The sequence below is a fragment of the Ambystoma mexicanum genome, chromosome 4q, assembly GCF_040938575.1.
Source record: "Ambystoma mexicanum isolate Mex_15411 chromosome 4q, UKY_AmexF1_1, whole genome shotgun sequence".
Classification (NCBI taxonomy): domain Eukaryota; kingdom Metazoa; phylum Chordata; class Amphibia; order Caudata; family Ambystomatidae; genus Ambystoma; species Ambystoma mexicanum.
In genome coordinates, this window is record NC_090928.1 from 1,272,846,099 (window position 1) to 1,272,873,617 (window position 27,519).

At 48.1% G+C, this 27,519-nt stretch overlaps 1 protein-coding gene across 2 annotated transcripts in view; it reads right to left on the reverse strand.

Annotated features, from left to right (window-relative positions):
• The window catches only part of LOC138468364 (phosphofurin acidic cluster sorting protein 2-like), a 1,643,699-nt gene that overhangs the window by 173,992 nt on the left and 1,442,188 nt on the right, over positions 1-27,519 (reverse strand). For both annotated transcript variants that reach the window (XM_069608896.1, XM_069608897.1), the window contains 2 exons: positions 3,650-3,692; positions 2,196-2,337 (listed from right to left, as the gene is read on the reverse strand). In XM_069608896.1, the coding sequence (XP_069464997.1) occupies positions 2,196-2,337; positions 3,650-3,692 (185 nt within the window). The remainder of the gene's footprint in view (positions 1-2,195; positions 2,338-3,649; positions 3,693-27,519) is intronic.

Here is a 27,519-nt window from a genome sequence, read left to right on the forward strand (position 1 = left end):
GGTTAGTACCAGGTGTGGGATCAACACCCTCTCTTCCTCCACCACCACTCCCATGGTGCCCAGGGCACCTCCTCATCCACCAACCGGAGGCTTTCTTCAAAGTGATTTTTTCACCTAATCGGGGCGATAATCTGATAGAAGTTTGAATCACCCTTCAGATCTCTATCAGGGATCAGCTTCCAAAATCTAACATGATCTCTCTCCTTCACAGAATTAGCCATAATTGCCGACTTTTCAGCCATGTGCTTGCTTTTTTTTGTTGCCATGGTTTTCTCATAGTCCTCCCTCAGGGAGCGTAGTTGTTCCCTGTCAATCAGTGCCATTTCTCTAGGTATGAGGTCAAATTGCTCTTAGCTTCCCTACAGTCCCTGTCGTACCATGTCCCCACATTCTTTGCCCTTTTCTTAATGCCGGATGTTGGGACTGTAACCATAGGTTTTATGAATGTTATATTTTAGTCAAAACTCTGCAATATGTCCTCAGGCTGCCTGTTCTCATCATACAATATTTCAATCTGACTCAGAATTTTGCCATATAGTTTAGGGGCAAAATCCTCCTGGATCAGAGAGGCCCAGTTAATCATTCGACGGGCATGGCCTCGGTCCACTATGTCCACAGAGTTACTGCCAGCCCTATTGGGGGAAGGAACAGAGCCCCTGAGAGAGGGCATTACTGGCCTGTGGTCGCTTTCTGTACAATTCACCACCTCAAACCCTACTACCAGATGCCAGTCACATCCCAGTACCAAGGCATAATCTATCCTCGATCTCCCATTAGGGCCGTGGTATGTGTTCTTTGCCGGTTGATCGGCTTGGAACCGGCCGTTACAGGCACTAAGCCCAATGTTATGCAACCTCCTCACAGTCTCGGCCCTTCCTGAATGGGTTCTTGCTGGTAGACTGGCTATCGCCTCATCCTGGTCATCCCAAAGACCTTCCAAATCTCTCGGCAACTCCAGTTGGGTATTAAAATCCCCCAACACAATGACCCCTTTGTTTGGCCCACGAGTCGCTTCCCTATTGTCAACCTCTTTGCATAAAGTTGTTACTGTGTTTGCCATTGACTTGTCTTTCAATCTGTTATAAACGTTGAATAGCAGAAAGCCATTCCAATTGGGGATGCCAATCTCTAATAATAATAGGTCCAAGTAGCCTGTGATGCCTTGCTTGATCTCCGAGTTTAGCGCTGTCTTCACCCAAACTGCCATGCCTCCAGGGGGCCTCCCCTTTCGTCCTGTTGTAGGTTTAATTTCAAAACTCTCGAACCCCTGAATCATTGTGTCTCCCTGAGCCCATGTCTCCTGGAAAACAATCACGTCATATTCCTCCAGAGATTTGACCCAGTCATTATCCTCAATATGTGTGCCTAAACCTGCTATGTTCCAGGACAACATTTTTCATGGGAACTGCCCAGGGGTTACTTGTGATTCTTCAATCTCACATAGTCAGTCCACACCCTCCAGACTTTTGGTCATTGTATTATGTGTGATCCTCATATCCATGATGGCCGGCCCCAGTGGTTCCCTCATTCCCCGAATATCCCAGGAATCGCCCAATCAATTTAAGACTCTCTGCCTGAAACACTGCGTGCTGCATAGGCTTGGAGCAGCCTTTCTCCAGGAAAATATTTCAGCCTATGTCCCCACTAGGGCTCTTTGCTCGGCAAGCCTTGGCTTGCTGGTGGTTACCCGTTTTAGAAAGCCCACCGTGGGCGGCCGAGCTTTCTCAGTGGCTGCCCCCCGCCTCTGGAACTCCCTTCCTCTTTCTCTTAGACTAACTGAGGATTTCCTTGCCTTTAGGAAATTGCACACAACTTTTCTCTTCCCTCACTGAATCACTTTCTGGTCACACTCCTCTTTCTGCTTGCTTTATTCTTCTATCCTAGCGCCAGGATACCTCTGGGTGATATACAAGCAACCATAACGTAACAAAAATATCTTCCTAAGGGAAAGGTAGAGAAAGAATGAACTATTGAAGGCCTCCCCAGAAACAGAAGGCACCACCCAAAGACTGAACTTGGAAATCTACATCTGTCAAAGCAGCTCTAGCCCAGATTCAAACCATGTCCAGGCTATGCATGATGCTAATTCAAAGTGTGAGGAATCTATGGGAGAAAGTTATTCATTAAAAGTGAACTGTAACAAAACAAATAAAGGAAGGCAACAAAATGATGGCGCATGCAGGTGACTGCCTTACCTAGCAGTGGTGAGTCCACTGCTGACGGACGGAGAAGGGGGAGGTGTGCCTATCACCTCCTTGGCGTAGGTAGGTCCTCCTGTAGAGGTTGGAGTGGAACTCAAAAGACATGGACTGTAGAGTGCAGCATCGTCAGAGTCCACTAGAGGACGAAAAGAGAGCAAAAGAGGACAGAAAGTAAAGTAAGGAAGTGACAGAGGAAGGGTCCTGAGAAGGCATATGTTTTGATGGGATTACAGTTCAATACACAATGCACAGAATGGTCCAGCAGCTACAGAGCAGAGTGCCAGGTGCAAATACACGATTTGCTATGCAGTGCATTACACAAAAAACAGTATAGGCGGCAGTGCACCAGGCACAGAAGAGTACACACATTGGGCCTCATCACGACTTCGGCGTTAACCCTTAAATCCGGCAGTAGCGCTATTACCGCCGGATTTAAGGGTCCGCCGAATCTGGGCTTCGGCGGATTTCGCCCCAGCTCTGAGCTGGGGGGAAATCCGCCAAAGATTTGCGCTATTACCACCGGCGGGAAATCCGCCGGCGGTATTAGCGCGAAGATTCCCCATTGAGCCCAATGGGGAATGGGGCATTCCCGAATGGGCTCAGTGGGGAATGGGGACTTACATTACCGCCGAACTCGTGATCCGGCGCTATTAGTGCCGGGGAGTTCGGCGGTAGGGCTAACACCGCCCGCGCTAATAGCGTTACCGTTACCGCCCAAGTCGTGATGAAGCCCATAGACAGAACAGTGGGCACTGCAGCATGACATGCAGAGGACAGTACACCAGGCATGGAGACGTTCACGCAACCCATGGAAGTACACCAGACACATCTATGACTACTTGAGGACACATTTTTATTTGTTCCCATTTACTAGTGCAGACAGTAATTGTCCACACGTTACACTGTTCCCCCTCTGCTCCAGACACAGGGCCTCATCACGAGTTGGGCTGTAGACCTTAAATACAGTGGTAATGGTATTACCGCCGCATTGAAGGACTGGCCCTATCACGAGTTGGGCGCTAAATTGGCTGTTTTACCTCCAGCTTTTTTCTGGAGGTGAAAATACCTGTTTTCGGCAGTATTAGAGCTGGCTGTATTAGCCTGCAGTATTAGGACTGAAAATGATTCCCCATTGGATCCAATGGACCCAATCAGGAATGGGGATTTACCGTTAAGGCCCAACCTGTGATCCGGTGCTAATACCACCGGGCCGTTCAGTGCTAGGGCTATTACAGTTAGCGGTATTAAAGCCGGGAATACAGCCCAACTTGTGATGAGGCCCACAATCTCTAGTGTTTCAAGAACACAGAGTTGTGGCAGATTCAACAGGACCAAGTGTATCTCTTGGCTCTTACTACAATACAGGATCATTGCATGCAATGATGTGGAGCGTTTACTCCTTAAATGAATGGTCTGTGAGAAAACCGAAAAAGTGTGATTGTAAATACCTGAAGCACTGAAAGACTGTTCTACAATTCCCACCTTCACCACCTGAAAAAGCACAGAGGCATGCGATTTAGTGTGATAATGAAGACAAATGCTGTGTATAAGAGCATCTTCACTGTCTCTCTCAGGTCTATATATTGCTAATGCAGGTCACCTGGGATCTTATTACTCTTTCAATAAACATGTTTTAGGTCTCTCTACCGGGAATATGACAAACATTACATACCTGTAATCGTCTTTCTGATGCTTATATCTTCTTTGATTCACATGCTTTGCATGGGCCGACATCTAATGGTTGGTGCAGATGACGAAAAGGGATGTTGACAGGGACGTGTACTGTACCCATGGTCCTTCAAGCGTCGAGGTCCTGATAATGTTTTGTTTCTGACCTGCAGTTGCATGAAGTGTATAGTCAAGTATAAGAGAAGTGAGGAAAAATGAAGACGGTGTAAGTTGTCTATGTACCTTCTACTCTCAGCAAGGGGAGGAATGGTGGGTGCATGTGAATGTAAGCAGATACAAGCATCGGAAAGACGATTACAGGTATGCAATGTTTGTCTGCAGAGGCTTGTGGATCTGCTTAGAATCACATATTTTTCATAGACTAGTGTATAGGAGAAGGAGGTGGGTTGTTAGAAGAAACAGAGGCAAAGAGATGTCTTAACACTGCCTATCCTACTTGAGAGCCGCTCCTAGCTTGTGTGCCCACACAATAATTTAGGGTGAACATGTGAACTGAACTCCATGTAGCTGCTTTGCAGATTGCTTCTAAGGGTACATTTGCAATGAAGGCCAGAGTGGCTCCTGTTATACCAAAAGAATGGATATCCCCTTCATCGTGGACATCGGGAAGAATTTAAGCAAAAGCAATGAATGATGTCTCACGAACAAAAAAGACAATGGGCCTCATTACGACCCTGGCGGAGAACCATGGTGCAATTTGCACCATGGTCCATGGCGCAGAGCTGCCAACTCCGCCATGGGGGTTGGCGGACTTACCGCCCCATTCCGACCTTGGCGGGGCGGTAAGTCCCCAATCCCCATTTACCCTTCCCCATTCCCATTTTTGCCCCATAGGGTATAATGGGAGTGGGGAAGGCGTTAATTACGCCACCGTAAATTACGGTGGCGTAAATAACGACAAGTCCCGTAGCGCCATGGATTTTTCCGCCTGCAAAAAGCAGGCGTAAAATTCACCATGGCGCTACGGGAACTCGTACTCGGGCGGAAAGGTACGCCATGGGTTACGCCGGCGTAAACCCCTTTCCGCCAGGGTCGTAATGAGGGCCAATATTTCAAATGTAGGACTCAAAAGAGTAGAAAGGAGAGTGATCGGTCAGGAATCATAATATCCAATTCATTTCCTTCTTTTATTAACATAGAATCATAAAACATGACCAATATTCGTTCTATCGTTTAAACAAACATATGGTATCACTAAAACCAAACAATTTTATCAAAGATACATCAAAATATTATTTCATAGAATTGTACAAAACAGATCTGGTGGTGGTGGTGGATACTATGGTGATATATTTGAGGCAAGCATTTCCCTAGACCTCAATATGGAACGTATATAATGTTCTCTGAATATCACTAAAGTGCTGAGTATTAGAGTCAACTAAAGGTATTCTAAAAAGGAAATATGAATATCAATCCTATCACTAGCGAATATCCCTTCATATGTAGTTTCGACGAACAAGTCATCTAGTTGTAGGTCAAAAACTGATGTTTGTCTTCCTCAGGACAAAACAGCATTTTACAAAAAAACAAATATACATATAAAGACATAGGGCCTCATTACGACCCTGGCGCTAAGTGGTCAACGGCGCCGTAAAAGGCTGCGACGCTGTTAACCACTTAGCGCCTTACTACGAGGTCCCTTTGCGGGACCCGACCTGAACGGCTGGTCTAGACCAGCCGTTAAAGTAGGGACCCGCAAAGGGACTCTCGAGGTACGTACGGTACCGCAATTTGCGGTACCGTACTTACCGCCTTCCCCAGTCCCATTGAGCCCTATGGGGCAAAATGGGAATGGGGAAGGGCCAATGTTCAATGGGGAATTACCGCCCCGCCAACCTTGGAATGGGGTGGTAATTCCCCATTGAACATTGGCGGACTCGTTACGATACCGGCACCAACCATGGTGCTAATAGCGCCATGGTTTAGCGCCAGTATCGTAATGAGGGCCATAATATGATGATGTCCGTAAAGTTTTTCTTTTTTCTTTTCAATTCTTTAGCACCATCCCCAAGTCAATACATAGAACATATTCTAAAAAAGAAATTAAAAAACAAACAATTAAGACCTGACCGTTCACTACTTCTACAAAAACATGAATTCCTATATTTAGTAAGAACATTTACCCTGGTTTCATCTTGATTCTGATGGCTCACAGACATATGTGTATCTTTGATAAACCTATTTGGTTTTAGTGATACCATATGTCTGTTTAAATAACAGAACAAATATTGGTAATGTTTTACGATTCATGTTAATAAAAGAATGAAATCAATTGGATATTATGATTCCTGACCAATCACACTCCTGTCTACTCTTTTGAGTCCAACATTTGAAATATTGGTTTTTTTGTATTTTTTGTAGAGTGTGCTCTAGGTGTAAATGGTAGTTGTTTGTTGGATAGCATGTAACATTGCTGTATGCATTTTACAATTCATTTAGAAATAGCTGCTTTGGAGACTGGATCTCATTCTTTCCCTGCAGCTAAGGAAACAAAGAACTGGTCTGTCTTCCTGATTGTTTCGTCTTATTGAGACAGTACATGACAGCTCTCCTAACATCAAGTGTATGGGGGGCTCTCTCTCCAGAGTTTAGTGGATCTTGAAAGGAGAGAGCTGTGAGTGCAGTTACAGAGTGGACACTCTGCTCCTGGATGCCTGTTTGAATGTGTTATATACTGGACTAGAATTAAATTGTGGAGTAAAGGCAACATTTTTTTCTACTTTTACTTTTTACCTCAAACCCACCTGGCTCCACCCCTTTGTTACCAACTTTCTATAAAAAGGATGGGCCGCACACGCATGTCACGGAGCACAGCTGTGTGTGAAGTTACGCAGTGTATACTCTGGTCCTGGACCCTTGTTTGAACGTGTTGTATACTGGACTAGAATTCAATTGTGGAGAAAAGGAAAAAACATTTTTCTACTTTTACTTTTTTTCCAAAATCGCCTAGCCCGCCCATTTCTCACCAACTTCCTATAAAAATACCGGGCTGCTTCATCTGCGCGAACACCTCAAGGAGAGCAGCTTTGAGTGCAGTTACGCAGTGGATACTCTGCTCATGGATGCTTGTTTGAACGTGTTATATATTGGACTAGAATTAAATTGTGGAGAAAATGAAAAGAAATCTACTTTTACACCCAGTTGGCTCCGCCCCTTTGTGACCAATTTTCCTATAAAGAGACCGGGTCACGCGCATCTGAGAGTGCAGTTGGGCAGGGGAGCAGGCTGCAGCTGAGTACTTAGGTTTTAATTATTTTATGTATAAGCTTTTGTATTTACTTAAATTGTAGTTTTTTATTTTTGGAAAATGTTATTATATTCTATATGTTGCAATTATACACTCTGAACATAGCTATGCCCCAAAATATTAGACCAGCAAAACTGATCCGTAACCCCCAATGTTGCACACTTGAGCAAAGCAGTTACTGAGCCACCGACTAGTAAACAAGCTCAGTCTGTGACCGCTGATATCAGGGGTTTCTGCAAATTAAAAGCTAACTCAGGGCTTAAACGTGAGACTCCACCCCCCAGTCACATGGAATCTTGTGCAAGGCTGTCTGTCGACTGAAATTGACAAGCAAAATGATCATATGAAAGTCACCACTGAAATATCTGATTCACAAATGATTTCTGCTTTGCCTGTAATTGTAGTCTCTCATAACTCACAAGCGAGCCAGATCCCATGCAAATCGCTGTCAACGAATGCCTTGACTAAAGGCTCAGAGTCACATACTAATAAAAAACCGGCCGTCATTTCACGTTTGTTCGGCACAGCTTCATCCAAATACTGGCTCTACCCTCCACACGCCTGATACCTCACCAACTGATGCCACGTCACACGTTCAAGAAACACTACTTACTGAAGATCCATTATTGACAAAAGCATGATGTGCCCACTTTCATGCTGGCACCGGAGCGACTTCAAAGTCCTTGGGAAGAACTTTGTGGGACATCGCATGATCAGATTCCCACATGAGGGAAGCTCCAGAGCTGACAGTTGATTCTCTAGCGATCCAAGATTGCAATCCTCGAGATTATGTGCCGCCAGCATCTCACCCACATCATGATGTATTATGGGTTGCCGACACTCAATCTATGCATGCAAGGAACCTGCCAGCTCTAAATTTGTCACATTCTCCTATACTATACCCTGTCTCGGAGACATCATCGCTCTGCACATCAGTCTCCTTTTCTAATCCTACATCTCGCAGTTCCTTACCGAAAATGCAAGAACCCACTCCCATGCTTGATTTAACGTTAGCGGCCATAAACACCGCCCTAATGTCACTGGCAAAACTTTATGAGATTCTTGACACCAGACAAGCACCTCAAACAGATTTTCTAACTAGATTAACAACCAAGACATTGCGCTATCAAGGATCCAATCCAACAAACTCTCAAGACCTGGAGGATGTACCATCCATTGTTGAACTCAAGGATTCAATCGTTTCAAGCTCTAATTTAGTTGCTCAAGTACCATCGCCACAGCGACTATTTCAATCCTCTAATGTGGAGAGGAAAGATTTACCGCAAACGGTAGCAACAAACCCACCAGCTATGATTCACAAGATGCCTAAAGCTCCACACACACCAACAAAGCTGACATTTTACATATTTAGCACAAAAAAAGGCACCTAACCACATGAAAATGACATAGAAGACAAATAATCAAAGTCTACCTTCAAAAACTTCTTATACTGGAGCAAAGAGATTCGCCCACTTGCTCATGACACCAGTGAAAGAATCGGCGAGTTCTGCTAAAACAGTTATCAAAAAGCAAAGTAGGAAGCGTCTGATTCCAATCAGTCAGAGATCAAGGATCATGAGGATTGTGAACTCAGATACTGATCAATCCCTTTTGTCTCAAGGCGAGCCCCTGGATGATCTCATTCAAACTGCACAACTATTAAATAGTACAACTGATCAGGATGAAAACCAGGCTGCCACATTGGATCAAAACAATGTGCAAATGCGCGGTGGAAGTGAACATGCTGGTACATTAGGTTGTGCTATGGATAAGGGGCCCTGCTCTGTATCTGCTCCAAAACAAGATAACTTGTTCAAGTTAGAACGGAGGCGACTTGAAATTGAGAAAACCTTTAGGCTAACAAATGTTCTCGCAAGACCTTTGGCCTCAAAGCCTAAGATAAAAGCTCAAGCGAATTCTATACAATCGATGAAATCAGCTCAACGAAGCACACCTCAAGACATAACATTGCAAGGAGGTGTTCCCATGAGACTTGTGACCAAGACAAATACAAAACCACATAGCATAAACAAATCGGTTGGCAAGCAAGTTTGTCCTATGTCTAGTCAGTACAACCTAATGTTACAATGCAGAGGAGAACCTTACGATACGCAAGTCCTCAATAGGACCAGTGTCCTCAAACTCTTTGGGGACATTCCAGCGCTAGACAACTCACAATCCTCTGACATAACCTGGGTTGAATTTATTAACAATGACAATCTTGGAGTGATGAGAATCTGGGTCCAATCTGGGCTTGTACTACATGCTCTGTGGAAAGCCAGAGCCAACCTATTCAACTTGGGATTTATTTTAAAACAACAGGAAAGCCTCTCTGAAATGACTAGAAATAAAATGACATCTATCAACCCTCAACATATTGCAGAAACTAATGACAGTTAATTCTAAAAATTACTTGTGACAGAGATGACTACAATGCATGGCAGCATGTGAATTTTCAAAATATGAGGTCTTCAGCCCAGGCCTATTTGCCCAGAGACCCAAACAGGACTTAACATGCTAATTGCAATTTGTGATAGGTTAATTTATAACGCGCTTAACACCCAGAGGTTTCTAAGCGCAGACCCGAGGATCGAACCTGTGTTGCTCCGCATTGTCTTGCTTCCAAAATGAGCGCATTGCCCCCGGGCTGTCCCTCCCAAGACAACTCACAACTCACCAACAACCCATTCATCACTCTCAAGATGGCATCCTGGAATACCAGGGGTTTCAAGCATCTCTTAATTTTTTGAAAACAATCCTCGTGTGCAAATGGACATTGTGATGCTCCAAGAGATCGAACCCCCTCTCTGGGAGACCCATTCAGTGATTTTGTTACTAGCAGTTAAAGCGATCCAGGGACGACCCTCTGCTGGCTTACTAGTTGCCATTATAAAAAAAATTGGATTCAGGTTGGAACCGTGGGCCGCTCCGAATAGGTTTGTCCAGCTTGTCAGACTCAGGACTCCTGCAGTGATTTCGTCCCCTCTTGAATCTATATTGGAACCATGCTGGCATTTCTGATAAGTCATTTTTAGCGGAGGTCGCACGTATGTTAGACGTAATAGTAGATGATAGCACTGTGCTTTCGACAATAATAGGTGGTGACCTAAACATTTCTTGTTTACCCACCTCTACCAATCCTTCAACTTATCTTGAGAAGCAATGGCTCACTCTCATGGCTGAGAGGCAATTCCTCATGTTAAATGGTGCCCTAAAGGGGGATATTTCGCCAGATTCAACCTGGCAAAGAGCCAATCTTTCTTCGACTATCGATTATATCTTCATCCTAAGAACATCTTTATGAATGTCGAGAGCTTTTCTGTATTACCACAAGTCCAAAGCAAACACAGTTTACTATATCCTACTTGGAATCGGTTTGCTGTGAACTTGAAAATTCCTTCTCATCTAGGCCAACTGGTATTAACAGGGGGCAACAACCGATTAAGATGGACCGAGTGAGTGGTACTCAATCTAGCTACCTCCTTAAGCAAAACGCCTACTTATTTCCTGTTAAACATAGCCTCTGCTGAGGGTCGATATGTAGCGGCAATGATTATGTTTCAGCAATGCATACCTTTTGGGCAAAAACCCTACAACAAGCATAAACACACATTTGATCTTAGAATCAAACAGAAAAAAATATGAATTGTAAAGAGATTTAAGAACAGGCCACATGAACTCATCCACCAAGTTTGCTGATTGCTGCACACTGAAGATGCGCTACAAGAACTGGTTGAAGACACTTCAGGCTTATATTGCACAGAGTCGATGCTAGCTACCCTCACAAACAAAAACAGTGCCCAAATATGGGTCATCTTAAATGTGACCTCCCAAGACTCTCAACTGCATTACCAAATTAATGCAGTACAAGAACCTTTATGAAATGCAAACCTTGCATAAAGCCGAGAATAATCACTCTTGGATCACTCAGGACACCATTGTCTATGATAAAGAAGACATTTTGATCCAGATAAAATGATTAAGGAATGGCCTTACCAATCGCATGCTAAAAGTGCTCCCTGAGGCACGGGCGCTAATACTTTTTGTACTTTTCACGCAGGTTCTACAGTCCAAACAAATCCCTTGTACCTGGAAGAAGGAACAAGTTACTTACCTGTAACTGTTGTTCTCCAGCATGGGTCTGGCATGGATTCACATGCTCATGAATATTCCCCGTCGTCAGGCTGGGAATCCTCGGTAAAGAAAAAAACAGTATCAGTTTCGTTTCTGATCTGTCTTTCGTAGTAATAACCAATCACTGGTCTCTGCGTCATACTGACCACAGCCAATGACTGCCCTCTACCTAAGCACCGCCTCTGGCAGCCATCTTCAGATTTGGAAGCACGTGAAGTGGCAGTATGACCAAGTGAAGAGCCGCAGAGGGGTAGGCGGGAGGGTTCGCATGTGAATCCATGCCAGACCCATGCTGGAGAACAACAGTTACAGGTAAGTAACTTGTTCCTTCTCCAGCATGGGGTCTGGCATGGATTCACATGCTCATGAATAAAGAATACATAGCAGTACACACATGCACAACCACGGGAGGTGGCAAAGGCTCAACATTAAGCAGTACATCAAACTCAACATTAAGCATCTTACCTCCTCACCAGGCTCACCTCAGGCGAACAGGTTGCGCAGCACTGCTTGGCCGACCCTGGACTCCTCCCTGGAATCCCGATCGACGCAGTAGAATTTCGTGAAGGTGTGCGTCGACCTCCACGTAGCAGCCCTGCATATGTCCAGCAGGGGCACACCAGAAAGGAACGCCGTGGTAGCTGCGATCGCTCTGGTGGAATGGGCTCTCGGACGGCCAGGCAGCGGTCGGTTTGCCAACCGATGACAGTACATGATACAGCCGGAGAGCCATCTGGAAATGGAAGCCTTCGAGAGAGCCTTCCCCTGATTGACAGGTCCAAAGTTCACAAAGAGTTGTGACGTCTTCCGAAAACACTTCGTGCGGTCCACGTAGAACTTCAGCGCACTAGCCACATCCAGCGAGTGCAAAGTCCTCTCAGCCGGCGACGAAGGCGACGGGAAGAACACAGGCAACACCAAGGGTTCGTTGAGATGGAAGTCCGACGGTACCTTGGGCATGAAGGAGGGGTGCGTCCTGAGCACTACCCTCGTGTCTTGAAAAGTCAAGTACGGGGCCTTGCATGAAAGGGCCTGGATCTCTCCCACCCGTCGTGCGGAGGTGATGGCCACAAGAAACGCTGTTTTCCATGACAGAAACTTCAACGGTGCCGAGTGCAGAGGCTCGAACGGAGGTCCCATGAGCTTGGTCAGCACCACGTTGAGCTCCCACGCCGGGGCCGGAGCCTTCACCGGCGGGAACGATCTGAACAGTCCCTTCATGAACTCCTTCACCAGACGATGAGACCACAAGGACGTCCGGCCCGTGGTTCTGGTGTATCGGGAGATCGCAGCAAGATGAATCTTGATGGACGCGTGTGCCAGTCCAGCTTTGGCCAGCGTCAGCAGGTACGGCAGTACCTGGGGAGCCGTAATCCGTAGAGGGTTAATCTTCTGTGCGTGGCACCAGACAGAGAACCTCTTCCATTTGTGTCCGTAGCATTTAAGAGTCGAGGACGCCCTGGCCTTTGCAAGAACCTCTCTGCAGTCGGCCGGTATGTCGTATCCTCCAAACTCTAGCGCTGCAGGAGCCAGGCCTGCAAGTTCAGCGATTTCGGGTCGTGGTGGAGGATGGCGCCTCCTTCCCTGGAGAGAAGATCCGCGTCCACCGGCAGCTTGATTGGCGGGGACGCTGACAAGTCCAGAAGGTCCGGGAACCATATCTGCCTCGGCCACGCAGGTGCGACGAGGATCATCCTGCACCGTGACTTCTTGAGCTGGTTGACGAGCCGGATTAGCAGTGGCAAAGGAGGGAACGCGTAGAGGAACAGGCCCTCCCAGGGGAACGAGAAGGCATCGCCCATGCTCCTCGCCTGGGGAAACCTGCTGGCGAACCTCCGGCACTTGGAGTTCGTCGCCGTCGCGAACAGGTCGATCTGGGGTGTGCCCCACTGTCGGAAGAGGCGATCCACTAGATCCTGCCGTAGTTCCCACTCGTGGCACGAGCGCAGCTCCCTGCTGAGTGAGTCGGCGATGGTGTTTTTTATCCCTGCCAGATGAAACAGCACCAGAAACATCCTTTGGGCGACGGCCCAATGCCACAGGTCCTGCGCCTCCTTGGACAGCGCTGGGGACCTGGTTCCGCCCTGTTTCCTGATGTAAAACATGGTGGTGGTGTTGTCGGTGAAGATCCTCACCACCTTGCCCTTGAGGGACGGAAGGAAGGACCTGAGGGCCCAGAACACTGCACGGAGCTCCAGGACGTTGATATGGAGGGACTTCTCCGTCGGGAGCCAAAGGCCTCTCGCGTGCAGATTTTCGGTGTGCGCTCCCCACCCTTCCAGGGAGGCATCGGTGGTCACTGTCTCCTGGTGATCTGGGGTCTGGAAGTCCATGCCCGCCGTCAGATGCGTGCGGTTGCCCCACCACCGGACCGCTCGGCGGAAACTCTCGTCGAGTGTGATCCTCTCCTCGAAGCTGCCCGTCGTTTGGATCCAGCGCGCGTCCAGGAACTCCTGCAACGGGCGCATCCGGAGCCTGCACATGGGAATGAGGTAGATGCAGGAAGACATCATTCCGAGGAGGGACTTGATGGACCTCACCTTGGCCACGTCGGAAACCAACATCCGCTGTACCTTGCCCAGGATGGACCTGGTCCTTTCCTCCGACGGGGAGGCCAGAAGAGACACTGTGTCGAGCTTCGCTCCCAGAAACAGTGCGTTTTGCGCGGGTACCAGGTGAGACTTGGCGTAGTTCACGGAGAATCCCAAGTCCGTGAGAAGTCGGACGGTCCTTGCCGTGTGATCCAGGGCGAGCTCCCTCGACTTGGCTCGGATGAGCCAGTCGTCCAGGTAGGGGTAGACGTGGATCCCCTCGAGGCGCAGCTGCGCCGCCACCGGTGCAAGGCACTTGGTGAATACCCTGGGGGCCGACCGTAGTCCGAAGGGGAGGGCTTTGAACTGGTAGTGACGCCCTTGTACCACAAACCTGAGGAATTTTCGGTGCCCCTTTAGGATGGGAATATGGAAGTAGGCATCCTCCAAATCCAAAGACGACAGGAAGTCTCCTTCCTCCAGCTGACCCAGGACGTGCTGGGGGGTGACCATCCGGAACTTTTGCGCCTTGATGAACTTGTTCAGACGTCGCAGGTCCAGGATGGAGCGCCATCCCCCCGTCTTCTTCTTCACGAGGAAGTATCTCGAGTAAACTCCGGAGCCCCGAAGTCTCTTTGGGACGAGTTCGATGGCGCCCTTCCTCAGCATCGCCTTTACCTCCAGGGGAAGTTGAGGGACGTGAAGTTCTTTCCTGGCCACGGGGGGGACGCGCGGACACCTTTTTTGAAATTCGAGCGCGTGGCCCCGGGCCAAGGCGTCCAGTACCCAACGGTCGGTGGAGATGGACTCCCACACGCTGACGAATCTCGCCAGCCGGCCTCCCACCGGGGTGCTTCAGTGGGGGCCCGACCCCACGGTCGGTTCAATCCTGCTTCGACGAGGCTTTGCCGCCTTGACCTCCTTGGCGACGACGGCGGGGTCCGCCAGACTTGCCTCGTCCTCTGTAGGCCTCCTGAGCCGACGAGCGGGCCGCTTGACGGTAGGTGGAGAAACCGCCACCTGAACCTTTGGAGGTGCCCTTGCCTCCGCTGCTCCGAAAGGGCGTCCGTCGTTGTTGGAGAACTCCAAGGGCCCGGGCCGTCTCGGTGTCCGCTTTAATGGCCTGAAGGGAATCGTCCACTGTTTTCCCAAACAGGTTGTTCCCATCGAAGGGCATGTCCAGGACTCTGGTCTGAACGTCTTGACGGAAGTCCGTAGCCTTGAGCCATCCACGCCGCCTAAGGCAAACGCCGTTGCCCAACTGGCGGAACCCGGTGTCGGCGATGTCCGTCGCAACGGTAATGGCGTGGTCCGAAGCCACCTCACCTTCCTGCAGGATCTCCAGGGCCTCTGCCCTCTTGTCGTCCGGCAAGAAGTCCAGTAGGGGAGCCAGTTTGTACCAGAGCTCCCTGTCGTAGCGGGCCACGATAGCCAAGGCGTTGGCCGCTTTAATCGTCGTCGCCGCAGACGAGATGACTCTGCGTCCCATAGCGTCCAATTTCTTTCCCTCGCCGTCCGGTGGGGAAGTCGATGTGGAGGCCGCACCCCCCCCGCTTTTTTCCTGGCCGCCGCGGAGACGACGGAGTCCGGGGTAGGCTGCGCCCGGAGGCACAGGGGGGCCGTGTCCGGGACCCGGTACTTCTTCTCGTACCGATCCCTTCTAGCTGGCGTCGTGGAAGGGTTCTTGAGGAGGGTGAGGCCCTCATCCCAAATGTCGTCCAATAGAGGCACTGAGAGGACCGTCTTCCTCTTGGCCTCGCGCCGCTGATAAAGGAAACCTTCCTTCTTCTTCTCCTCAGGGCAGAGTTGGAAAAGCTCGGATGCCCTGGTGATCATGGAGTGGAACGATCCAATCTCGTCGGGCGGAGAAGCCCTGGTGGGAGGCGACGACGGTACATCCTCGTCGTATACCTCGTCGTCCGTACCCGTCGCTGCCGTGTCAGTCCCCGTATCATCCCCTCGGGTGGGCGGGGAGGAGGGCTGGAAGGGGCGCGACAGCTGAAAAGAAGGCGGAGGGTGGATCCTTCTTTTCTTGGTAGGGGGAACACCAGAAGGTCCCGGTTCTGGGTCCCCCGACGGGAGAGGTTCCGTCGGCAACGGTAGTCTCGTCCTTATCTCTGAGCATAAGGACTGTATAGCCAACAAAATGGCCGCCGAGCTGTCTCGCGGCGCTGGCAGAGGGGAATCCGACGGGCGATCAGGGGCCCCGTCGGTACCCTCGATGATGTCGTCGTCGCCTGCGTCGGGATCCAATCCCGACGGGCCGGTCTTCTTCCACGCCGAGGCCGTGGCTTAAGACTTCGACCAGCTCCTCCTCCGAGGTTGAGGCCGAATCTACGACGACGCCCTGCCCCCCCTTTTTCTTCCCCACAGGGGATTTCACGGGGGCCCTATCGATGGGCACAAAAGAGGACTCCCTCCGAGGTGGCAGGGAGACTCTGAGCCCCGAGGTCGCCACCACTGGTGTAGCCCCCACAGGCTGAGCCAGGGCCGCCGCGACAGTTTCGATAGAGGGCTTGGCAGGATGGATTAAGGCCTTCACCACCTTAGGTGCGCTCACCGCCTTATCCTTGAGGGGGGGGACACTGCCTCGCTCCCCCTCCGATGGGGCCTTCGAGCTCGACCGGGGCCTCTCCAGGAGCTTCGCCGGGTGCTCGGCCTTCCTCTTACCCGACCCAGAGCGTTGGCTCGTGGTTGATGGTGCCGGGGAGGGTGCGCCCTGCCTGGCGCCCGTAGAGCCCGACCGTTCGGCGCTCCCGGTGCCAGCGGACTCGCGGTGCTTTGCCTTGTGTTGGACCCCCGTCGCCGGGGCGTTCTCAAAGGTCTTAGAAGACCGCTCGGATTTCTTCTTCTTCTTCTCGCCTGACGGGCTCTTACCTTCCAGCCAGTTGGCGAGACGTTGATGGCGGTCCTTCATGGTCCGCTCCGACATGTTGCCGCAAAACGCACAGTCCTTCTCCACGTGCGTCTTGTCCTCATGTAAGCAGTAGAGACAAAAGGAGTGTTCGTCCTCCTTAAAGACGTTCTGCAGCTGGCATCCAGGGCAGACCCTGAACAGCTTTCCGGGCGTCGAGCATCCCTTCTCCTGGGCCATGTCCGGGCCTGAGAAACTTCTGGAGTCCTCCAAAAGCGTAGCTCGACGAAATCTTCACCCTTGAGGGGCGCAGACGAATCTGACACGGGTCCCCGTTGATCGGATGGAGAGTCGGTGGAGCTTGAGGCTCTTTTGACCGAAAAAACGAAGTTTTTTGAGAAAAAACGTGAAAAAATAGCACTAACGCTCGAGAGCAATAGCACGAGGATCCCAACACATGAACGTGCGGTAAAAATCTGAAGATGGCTGCCAGAGGCGGTGCTTAGGTAGAGGGCAGTCATTGGCTGTGGTCAGTATGACGCAGAGACCAGTGATTGGTTATTACTACGAAAGACAGATCAGAAACGAAACTGATACTGGTTTTTTCTTTACCGAGGATTCCCAGCCTGACGACGGGGAATATTCATGAGCATGTGAATCCATGCCAGACCCCATGCTGGAGAAGTGTATTATAATTCCCATATACAAGAAAATCCCGAAAATGACGGGTCCATTGACTTCAATCATTTGGGGAAATTAAAAACATTGTCTGACGGATTCCAGACGGGATTTGTGCCTGGACTGGGAACCTCACTGAATCTATTGGGCCTTTTTCTCATTAAATAACACAGCAAACAGAAGCCTTTATCGATTTTAAAACTGCATTTGACTGTTTCCACATGAACTGCTGTTTGCAAAAATGGAAGAGGCAGCATTCCTCTGTGTATATTTTAGTCTTGATCTCACAGTTCAATTCGAGGACTTCAATTCAAATTCGACTTACTCAGGAAGGAATTTCGACTCAGCCCATTCCTACATATAGGGGACTAGGTAAATCATTTATTTTCCTACACACACCATGGGTCACACATTAGATTGGATATCAGTCTCCAATGTTTCGTGGTCAGATCATGCCTTTGTGCATTTTTCTTTTACGGTACCATTTCCTACCAAAATGAAGCATACCTACACGCATTCCGTCCTGGCCCGAAACCTGAAACAGCTACCTTTAGTAAAGATTCAGCCCCTTCTGGAGCATTCACTAGATTTTTTCTGACTCTGACTCACCGGACTCGATAGCCAGGAATCTTATAACTACTTTGGAACATGAATCTAATACTCCGGCCCCACCAAAGTTAAAAAAGAAACTTTCAGAGGGAAGAAAAAGCAAACCGTGGTTTTCCCAGGAATTGCAAATTATGAAATCTGCGGCGCTTAAGCTATTTCTCACCTGGAAGGCCAATCCTACACCTGAAACCCTTGTGGCCTTCAAACGAGCCTCCAAGAGTTATAAAACTGCTATAGTTGCAGTAAAGAAGGATAACCACAATGAGAGAATTTCCCTTGCAACTTCAGACTCAAAGGAACTGTTAAAGATTCTGAAAGAGCAGGAGACAACTCCTCAACCTCAGGCATCCTCTATCATTAAAGACTCCAAGTAGTGCCTAGAAATCCAAAATGCTATGGCTCAGAAACGTACCAGCATTCGAGAAGGCATTATGCGTAAGAAATCTTCGCTTTTCGGCAATTTGGACACTAGGGAGCGTAAACCTTTTATTAGGGACTCATCTATTCCTATCTTTAACTTTACTCCTATCTCTATGGAGGATCTTGCTATAGTGCTTTCACAACTCAAAGCCATGAAATGTAATAGCGACCCCTGCTCCTCTCTTATTATTCTTAGAGAGGCTATATGCAAGTTTATTAACTCATCCCTTACACCTGGCGTGGTACACGATGACTTAAAATTGGCATGGATTACTCCGCTTATAAAAAAAACAGGCCTGGCACAGGATATTCCTGCAAATTACAGGCCCATAACGAATACTCCCTTCCTCCTCAAAATCATAGATAGAGTTGCATACTCTCAGATAGCCCAACATCTTAATCTTTTTCCTATTCTAAACCCGCTTCAATCCGGTTTTACACAGGGTTTCGGGACTGAAACCTCTCTATTAGACTTAAAATCCAAGCTACTGGGCAGAATGGATAAAGGACTCAACTCCCTTCTAATTTCCTTAGATCAATCTGCCACTTTCGACTTCGTCGACCATACCATCCTGGCATTGGCTGAAGGAAGTGGCCAATTTTTCACCAGCCACAGTACGGTGGATGTTATCTCTTCTATCCAATAGAGTAAGCAGGGTATGTGTGGACGAAGCTATGGCCCCACCTATTCCCGTGCTGTATGGAGTCCCGCAGGGAGCTTGTACTTCGCCTTGTATTTGCAACATCTTTATGGTTCCCTTCTTTTCCCACCTTGAACAGGAAGGGGTTCTATTTTCCAACTATGTCGATGGCACTCAATGTGTCCCACTTATCTACAAGACGATACAGAATTGAACAGAATATTTACCATCATTGAGATTTGGATGATGCAGAATAATTTAGTGGAAAAACGGAGCTTATGATCGTGGGTTCTCCAGGGACACTGGCTAAACTGGACCGGGCTTATAAGCTCTTTCATCTAGGAGATGTGAGCATCTCTCCCCTACCCAAGGTTAAAATCCTCAGGGCTATTCTTGACCAGATGCTAAATATGAAATCATATGTGGGGAATACGGTCTCAATAGCGATCTACTACATTAAACTCCTATCTCACCTTAGACTGTACATCTCACAAGCTAATGTGGTAGCCATTGCGCGTGCTATAATAGGAGCCAAAATTGACTACTGCTGTAGCCTTCTAGCAGGAGTCAGTAAGGCTACTATTAATAGGTTGCAAGTGGCTCAGAACGGCGCAGTCAGAGTTGTCATGCGCCCATGTTACTGAGGCCAGGCGGACCTTACATTGGCTCCCAGTGGAAGCACAAATCACCTTTAGGCTGTTGGTAATCACATTTAAGTGTAGACGGGGGATTATGCCACCCTACCTTCAAGAGCACATTAGGGATACACCTAACCATAGAAATCTGAGATCCAGAAATCAAAACCACCTCGCCCTTCCGAAATGCAAAACTAAGAAGGTCCATTTGGGAGCCTTTTTTAGCGCTGCCCCTCTCATGTGGAACTCCACCCTTCAGCACTGAAAGCGCATTCATCCTTGCCTCTGTTTCAGAGAGAGCTCAAGACCTTCCTGTTCCGGTAAAGGGGTTCTCCTTCCCATCATTCCGCTCGTGACTCCCCGCTCAGCTTAGCACCTACTTGTCTTTCTGTTTCGTTTGTTTTGTCTGCGCCCTCACGCCTAAGGGTTTATGGATGCGCATTACAAATAAAGTAAAGTAAGCAAGGCTGTATTTTGGCCTCCGCTCTATTTAATTTTTTCATAGCCAATATAGGAAAGAATCTGAAGAAAGTAATGTCAGATCCCCCTGAATTGGCGCATTTTCCGTCCCTTGGCCCTTCTGTGCAGATGATTTGGTGCTCATGTCAAAAACTCCCGCAGGGGGGGCTGCACAATGTGTCATCTGCTCTAGAGACCTATGCAGTTCAATATCAGCTCACCATAAATTTGAAGAAGACCGACATACTTACTTGTTCTCCTAAACTACCTGCAAATACGCATTCTTTCAAGTGGCACCTGCATTTCAGTATTTCGGAAATAACACAAACAACAGCCATGGCTTGAACTTAAATAGAAAATTCTATCTGCAGTGTGCCAAGCCTGAATCATACACAAAGGATATAGGACATTTTGGTTACCAGTCAAATGGTCGAAAACATTTGGTCGACAGACAATTTGGTCGACACCATTTGGTCGAATGCCAAATGGTCGAATTTTTTTTTTTTTTTTTTTTTACCCATTTTTTGGTGGGGTCCCCCCCCAACCCCCTTTTTTTCTTTTTTATTTTTTTTCCCCACACGAAAACCCACAAAACACATATATATATATAAAAAAAAAAAAATTCGACCATTTGGCATTCGACCAAATGGTGTCGACCAAATTGCAGTCGACCAGTTTGTCGTCGACCAGTTGACTGGACACCGGACATTTTCATATGAACCTGTAATTATTTTTTACAAACAATATGTTGTCCCTATCAAAGCGTATGGGGCTGAGACCAAGGCATACGAATCTGCGACATTCTGGGACAGACTGGAAGGTCTGTTTTGGAAAAGAGTGCTCCCTCTTCCATCAAGCCAACCCAATGCAATCATACGATATGAATTGGGTCGGTTGTCGTTAAATGCAATTTGTGTGGAAAACGCTTAGGGCCTCATTACACGGTAGGCAATAAGGGTTTACCGGTACCGGTAATTTACCGGTACTGGTAAATCCTTACCGCCTTACTACGAGGTCCCTTTGCGGGTTGGGGATTTTAACGCCTGCTTTTTGCAGGCATTAAAAACCAACCCGCAAAAGGACCCAGGGAGCTAATTACGATACCGCAATTTGCGGTGCCGTAATTAGCGCCTTCCCCACTCCCATTATGCCCTATGGGGCAAAAATGGGAATGGGGAAGGGCAATGGTGGAAGGGGGAATTACCGCCCCTCCAACCTTGGAATGGGGCGGTAATTCCCCTTTCCACCAAGGCGGTGCCGGTATTTTACCGGCATGAACCATGGCGCCAATTGCGCCATGGTTCACCGCCTACAGTGTAATGAGGACCTTAGTCTTTATAGGAAATGTGTTATGCCAACTGCACCAAACGCATTGCTATCTACAAGTCCTCATCCTCTTGGAAAGCTAAATCTATAACATTGATGGCAGAAGCTGCCGTCTCAATAGACCTGCTCATAACAAACCCCAACCAGGCAAAGTTGAAATTGTGGCTTTATGATTGGCGTCAAACCTGGGACACCTGTATGAAATATAAACATGCAAAGACTGGACACTTCAAAATAAAACCCTTCAATCAACCAGAAAAGTATCTAATCAGGTTCCCTGCGCCCAAATACAGAACCTTATTTATCTGCTTTCGATGAAACTTGTGGCGAACAAGATAAGTCTGGGGTATTAGAGCTAAGCTGACCAACAAGTAGAGGGCTTGTAGATATTGTAACAATAGCTCGCAAATCAAAACCTTGAAACATCTACAGGTACATTGTCAAGCCTTGTTGCATCACATATTTAAGGACTATTGTATGCTAACACCTGAAGCCTTGTGGCTGATGATTTTAAGTGGACACCGAATAGCAGTCACTCTTGCAGCCAGACATATCTTGAGTCCTTGCAACTGGATTGGTTGACTTTAGATGATACTGAATTAATATCAACTAAACACTGCGAGCTGCTAGCATTTGTTTTATGAAGTTCCGCTTAATGCTCCCATGGATTATTCTAAAAAATGTTGTGCAAAATGTTGGTGCGTTAATTGCTGTATGAGAATTATTGTATGTTATGTAGGAATTATGACAACATTTAAAAGTTGTTTTTTTCCAACTATATCAAATTAAAAAAATGAAAAAAACACTGGCAGTTCAATAGATTGGTTGACATGGAATCTAGAAAATGAACTTTGGTGCGAAATGTGGGTGTGTTCTTAGGACCACTTTGTTTTTGTGTATTGTGACAAAGGGCTCTGCAACTGATGATGCTTGGAGTTCACTTACTCTTCTTATAGAGGTGATGGCTACCAGAAAAGGAGCATTGTAAATGAGATCTCTGAGGTTTGCCTTATGCCTAGGTTTGAAGAGGAGGCCAATGAGCTTACTTAAAACAATATTCAAATCCCACCCTGAGAGTGGATTTGGAATCGGAGGATATGTTCTTTTCACCCCTTCCATAAATGCTTCACAACTGGAAACTTTCACCATGTACTTTTCTTTGACATGTTGTGTATGCAGAAAGTGCAGCTTAATGGACTTTCAAGGAATTGAAAACTAGACCCGAGTCTAATAGGTGTGATAGATAGTGAAATATGTTAGAAGGTAAACAGTCAAAGGGATTCACATTAGACTTTCTACACCATACTACAAATATCTTCCATTTGTTAAAGTTGCAGTGTCTAGTGTCTGGTTTATGTGTCTCTTTTAAATATCTCCATGCATCTGGTAGGTAAATTAAGATGGACAAACTCTGACTTTAGGAGTCAAGCTGCTAAATTGGTTGTCCGAGGATGAAGGATTAATCCTCTGTTCTGAGGCATGTTGTTAGGAGTGATTAGCTTCACAGGTGGGCACACAGACATCTTGAGTAGGTGGGGGTACCATGCCTGACATTTACACATTAGAGCTATGAGGAGTATCGTTAGTTGTTCCTGATGCATCTTGTAGATTACTCTGTTCAGGAGAGGGGTCGGTGAAAAAGCGTATGCAAATATCTCTGACAAATGGATCCACAGTGCATTCCCCTTGTATTCCCTCTGGGGGACACTGGAGGCGTAGGTGTGACATTTTGCGTTTTCTCTTGTGCCAAACAGATCTATATCTGGATGACCCCATTTTACGAAAATGTTGTTCACAATGTCTGGATGCAGCTCCCACTCGTGTTCTGAGAGTAGGTCAGTGTTTGTGCTTAGTACGTCTGGTAGGCAGTTGTGTTCCCCTGGAACGTTTTGTGCCACGAGGAACATTATCTTGTAGAGGCTCCAGTTCCAGATTTTCTGTGCTACCCTGGACAGATTGAGAGAATGTGTCCCGTCCTGTTTGTTGATGTAAAATATAGTGGTTGTGCTGTCTGTGAGAATGAGTACAGTCTTCCTTGCAAGGTGATGCTGGCAAGCTTGCAATGCTTTGTACACGGATAACAACTCTAGGACATTAATGTGCTTCTTCGTCAGCGAGTGTGTCCACGTGCCGTGTGGTGTTTGGTGGAAGTAAGAGATCCCAAAGCTGTCATTGTGGCTTGTGTTGGTTGGGTGACAAAAGGTTGTCCCTCCTCTAGTGCTGACACCACAGTCTGCAAAAGTACCAGTAGATTGTCCCACTCTCCTTGCGCTTGAAGCCATTGTTTCACTAGCCATTCTTGTATTGGACGCATGTGCAGCCTTGCATGTGGTACAATGAAGATGCAAGAGTGTGTCTCCTATTATGAGCCAGTTGTCCAGAAAAGGGTTCACTGGGATTGATGGTCTTTCCAGTGTGCTTCCACTACAGCTAGTACCTTTGAAAATAAAACTGTGAGGCTTGCGCACATCCCAAAGGTCGTGCTTTGGGTTGGTAGTTTGTGACCCCACTTTGAATCTTCAGTACTTTCTGTGAGCTGGCACCATTGAAATATGAAAGTACACATCTTTCATATATTTCACACCAGACGGATCCTCAGAGTGGACAGGAGCCCCTCCACTGCTCCCTCCAGCACGAGCAGCCACATCAGCCTGCAGCATCTGCACTGCCTGATGACCATCCAGCACCAGAAATAAATGGCCAGGCCGCCCAGACCACTGCCGCAACATTTGCTCAGCTAATATCCACCATCACAAGTGAGCTACAGCATTGCCGACACTCTGTCACGACCCATATAAAAAAAAAAACCCTGGCCATCCCATGGGCCAAGAGGGGCCTTGGATCGGGTCTCAAACAAACTCAGGCATCCTTTGCTGAAGCCTTCTTGGGGCCAGTCCTGATGCCGTTGGCGCCAGGCTCATACTTTGTGAGGACTTGTGTTTTGGGACTACTTTATTCCAGTGCCAGCCAACATGGAGGCACCCACATAGCTTGGTTCTCTTGGAACCAAGCTATGTGGTATAGTGTTTTGGGTGTGGTAGCCTAGGAACTACTTTACCTGGACTACTTTTCTGAAGCTATTTAAACCACACCCGACTTGAAGGACACGCTTCGCATTACTTTGCAATCCTGCAACGTGACGGTGTTCAGCTGCACCTGCGAACCTTGGAAGAACAGCATCTGAAAAACAAAAGGACATCGTTAATAGCAGCAGCTTACCTGTGATTCCATCGCTAGCTGCCCTCCGCTCCTGCAAACAGCATCCTAGGAACAGCGAGCCTCCCGGACTGACGGATCAGCAAAAGGAGAGAAACAGGACATTAGACATTTTACAATCGTGCCGGCAGCTTACCTCACGAGTCGCCCATCGACCAGCATCACCTTGGGACTTCTTGCTCCGGATGAGCACCGCAACCTACGGGACTGGGAACAAAAGACAACAGGTTAGCAAAGGAAAGGCATCATAGCGCTGCGCATAGCGCCTACTTACCGCATCAAGGCGCTCTCGAAGCACCATCACCTATTGGCGAGTCCCAACTCAGCCAAAGTTCCACAGTGAACTTCCGCGCACCTAAGGAAAGAGAAAAGACATTACTTAAACCAAAGAAAGGCATACAAGTATAACAGTAATAAGACCTACCTGAAAGTCTCAAAAGGGCCTGCATCAGTGAAGTAACTAGATCGCACTCGCCCACAATGGACAATGCGCCCCTGCCAAGAAGGCAGAATGGAGAGCACGCCAAAACCCATACAAGGTGAGGAAAGGTCCGGGGAGGGACTGCGGGCATAAGGGGTGTTGGGAGGCTCTTACCCCAGTTGCCCAGTCTTGAACATTGCCCACCTGTATTCCAGGCAGAACTTCTCTACTGATCATACCTGGGAGCGGGTGAGAAGGATACCAGAGTCCCCACAGCTGGGTGGCATCCCCGTGGATACCAGGTGAGCGTAACACGCTCGTAGCTTGTGATCAGCTGTTTAACCTACCGGAGCCATACGCCTGATCTCAAAATGGCCGACCTGATTCTCGGCATGAAAGCGAGGCTGCACTTGCTGTTGCCAAGCAACAGCTTCTAAATTTACCCACAAGGGAAGCCGGCCTCCCGCAGAGAAGGCCTCCGAAGAAAAGGCCTGTTCTGCGCCCCCCTCACACCAGATGGATCCTCTGAGAGGGCAGGAGCCCCTCCACTGCTCCCTCCAGCACGAGCAGCCACATCAGCCTGCAGTATCTGCACTGCCTGATGACCATCCAGCACCAGAAATAGATGGCCAAGCCACCCAGATCACCGCCGCAACATTTGCAGACCCTGCCCACCTAATATCCACCATCACAGGTGAGGTACAGCATTGCCGACGCTCGTAGCTTGGGATCAGGTGTTTAACCTACCGGAGCCATACGCCTGATCTCAAAATGGCCGACCGGATTCTCGGCATGAAAGCGAGGCTGCCCTTGCTGCTGCCAAGCAACAGCTTCTAAATTTACCCACAAGGCCACCGCCGGCAGGCGGAAGCCAGCCTCCCGCAGAGAAGGCCTCTGAAGAAAAGGCTTGTTCTGCGCCCCCCTCCTCATACCAGACGGATCCTCGGAGCGGGCATGAGCCCCTCCACTGCTCCCTCCAGCACGAGCAGCCACATCAGCCTGCAGTATCTGCACTGCCTGATGACCATCCAGCACCAGAAATAGATGGCCAGGCTGCCAAAAGACTGCTGCTGCAATATTTGCAGACCCTGCCCAGCTAATATCCACCATCACAGGTGAGCTACAGCATTGCCGATGCTCGTAGATTGTGATCAGCTGTTTAACCTACCAGAGCCATTCGCCTGATCTCAAAATGGCCGACCTGATTCTCGGCATGAAAGCGAGGCTGCCCTTGCTGTTGCCAAGCAACAGCTTCTAAATTTACCCACAAGGCCCCCGCCGGCAGGTGGAAGCCGGCCTACCTCAGCCAAGGCCTCTGAAGAAAAGGCCTGTTACGCGCATGCAGCGTGGCGTGGCCAACCCCTTTTCGTCCCCTCCCGGAAAATCCATCCTTCCTAAGCTACCCCTTCGTGGCAGCAACGTATTTGCACACACGAGCGGAAGGCAAACCCCTTCACAGAATATCAATTGCAGACGCAGCGAACATATTCTGACACTGTCTGATCTTCACAAACTGCCTTACGGACCCAGACCTGCAATACCTTTCGACAGCTACATTACATTACTCAGGGAGTACACAATCAATCCAGATCCTATCACCTGCAGGCCTCTAGCCGCGGTATCTGGAGCCTATATACATTGACTGTCGAACTGTGTTCTGCTGTTGGTCTGCCCTCATGCTTTGCCATTGTTTAAATTCTTGCCTAATCAGAAATGAAAGGTATATTATTTTACTAGTACACTGTCAATCCTATTGCAGACTGCGCTATACCAAACTAGACCACTAGGCCGCCCTCTGTGAAGCCACACTATTGGCCAAACCTTTACCATTACTGCGACCCCAGTGCCTGGTCACACCAAATTCCCTTCTGGTCCAGAGGTTCACCCTAAACACATGAATAATAAACTAGCCTAGCCGGTTAAATGCATTATAACCTACTGCCTGACCAATCCATCCCATAATTCATTGCGCTAATGCCAGACCAGCCTATCTCACAATACTTAATGGGACACTCTGTTTAGACTAAATCACCCTAGACTTCTGACTCAGCGTAGCCATGCTATGCTCAGACCAGCCTATCTGCTACGTCCATTAGCATTCTATTGGTTTTTGCACTGCCTCTGCCTATTATTTGCATTGGCATCCTATTGGTTTTTGCACTGCCTCTGCCTATTATTTGCATTAGCATCCTATTGGTTTTTGCACTGTCTTTGCCTATTATTTGCATTAGCATCCTATTGGTTTTTTGCACTGCCTTTGCCTATTATTTGTATTAGCATCCCATTGGTTTTTTGCACTTCCTTTTCCTATTATTTGTATTAGCACCCTATTGGTACTGCCTGTGCCTAAACCATTTTAGTCTAACAGTTCTCCACAGCCATGTTATTGTCAGCTTAGCCTACGTAGCTAATTTAGAAGTGTTACCATATTTGTCTGCCTATAGACTATACCCACCTA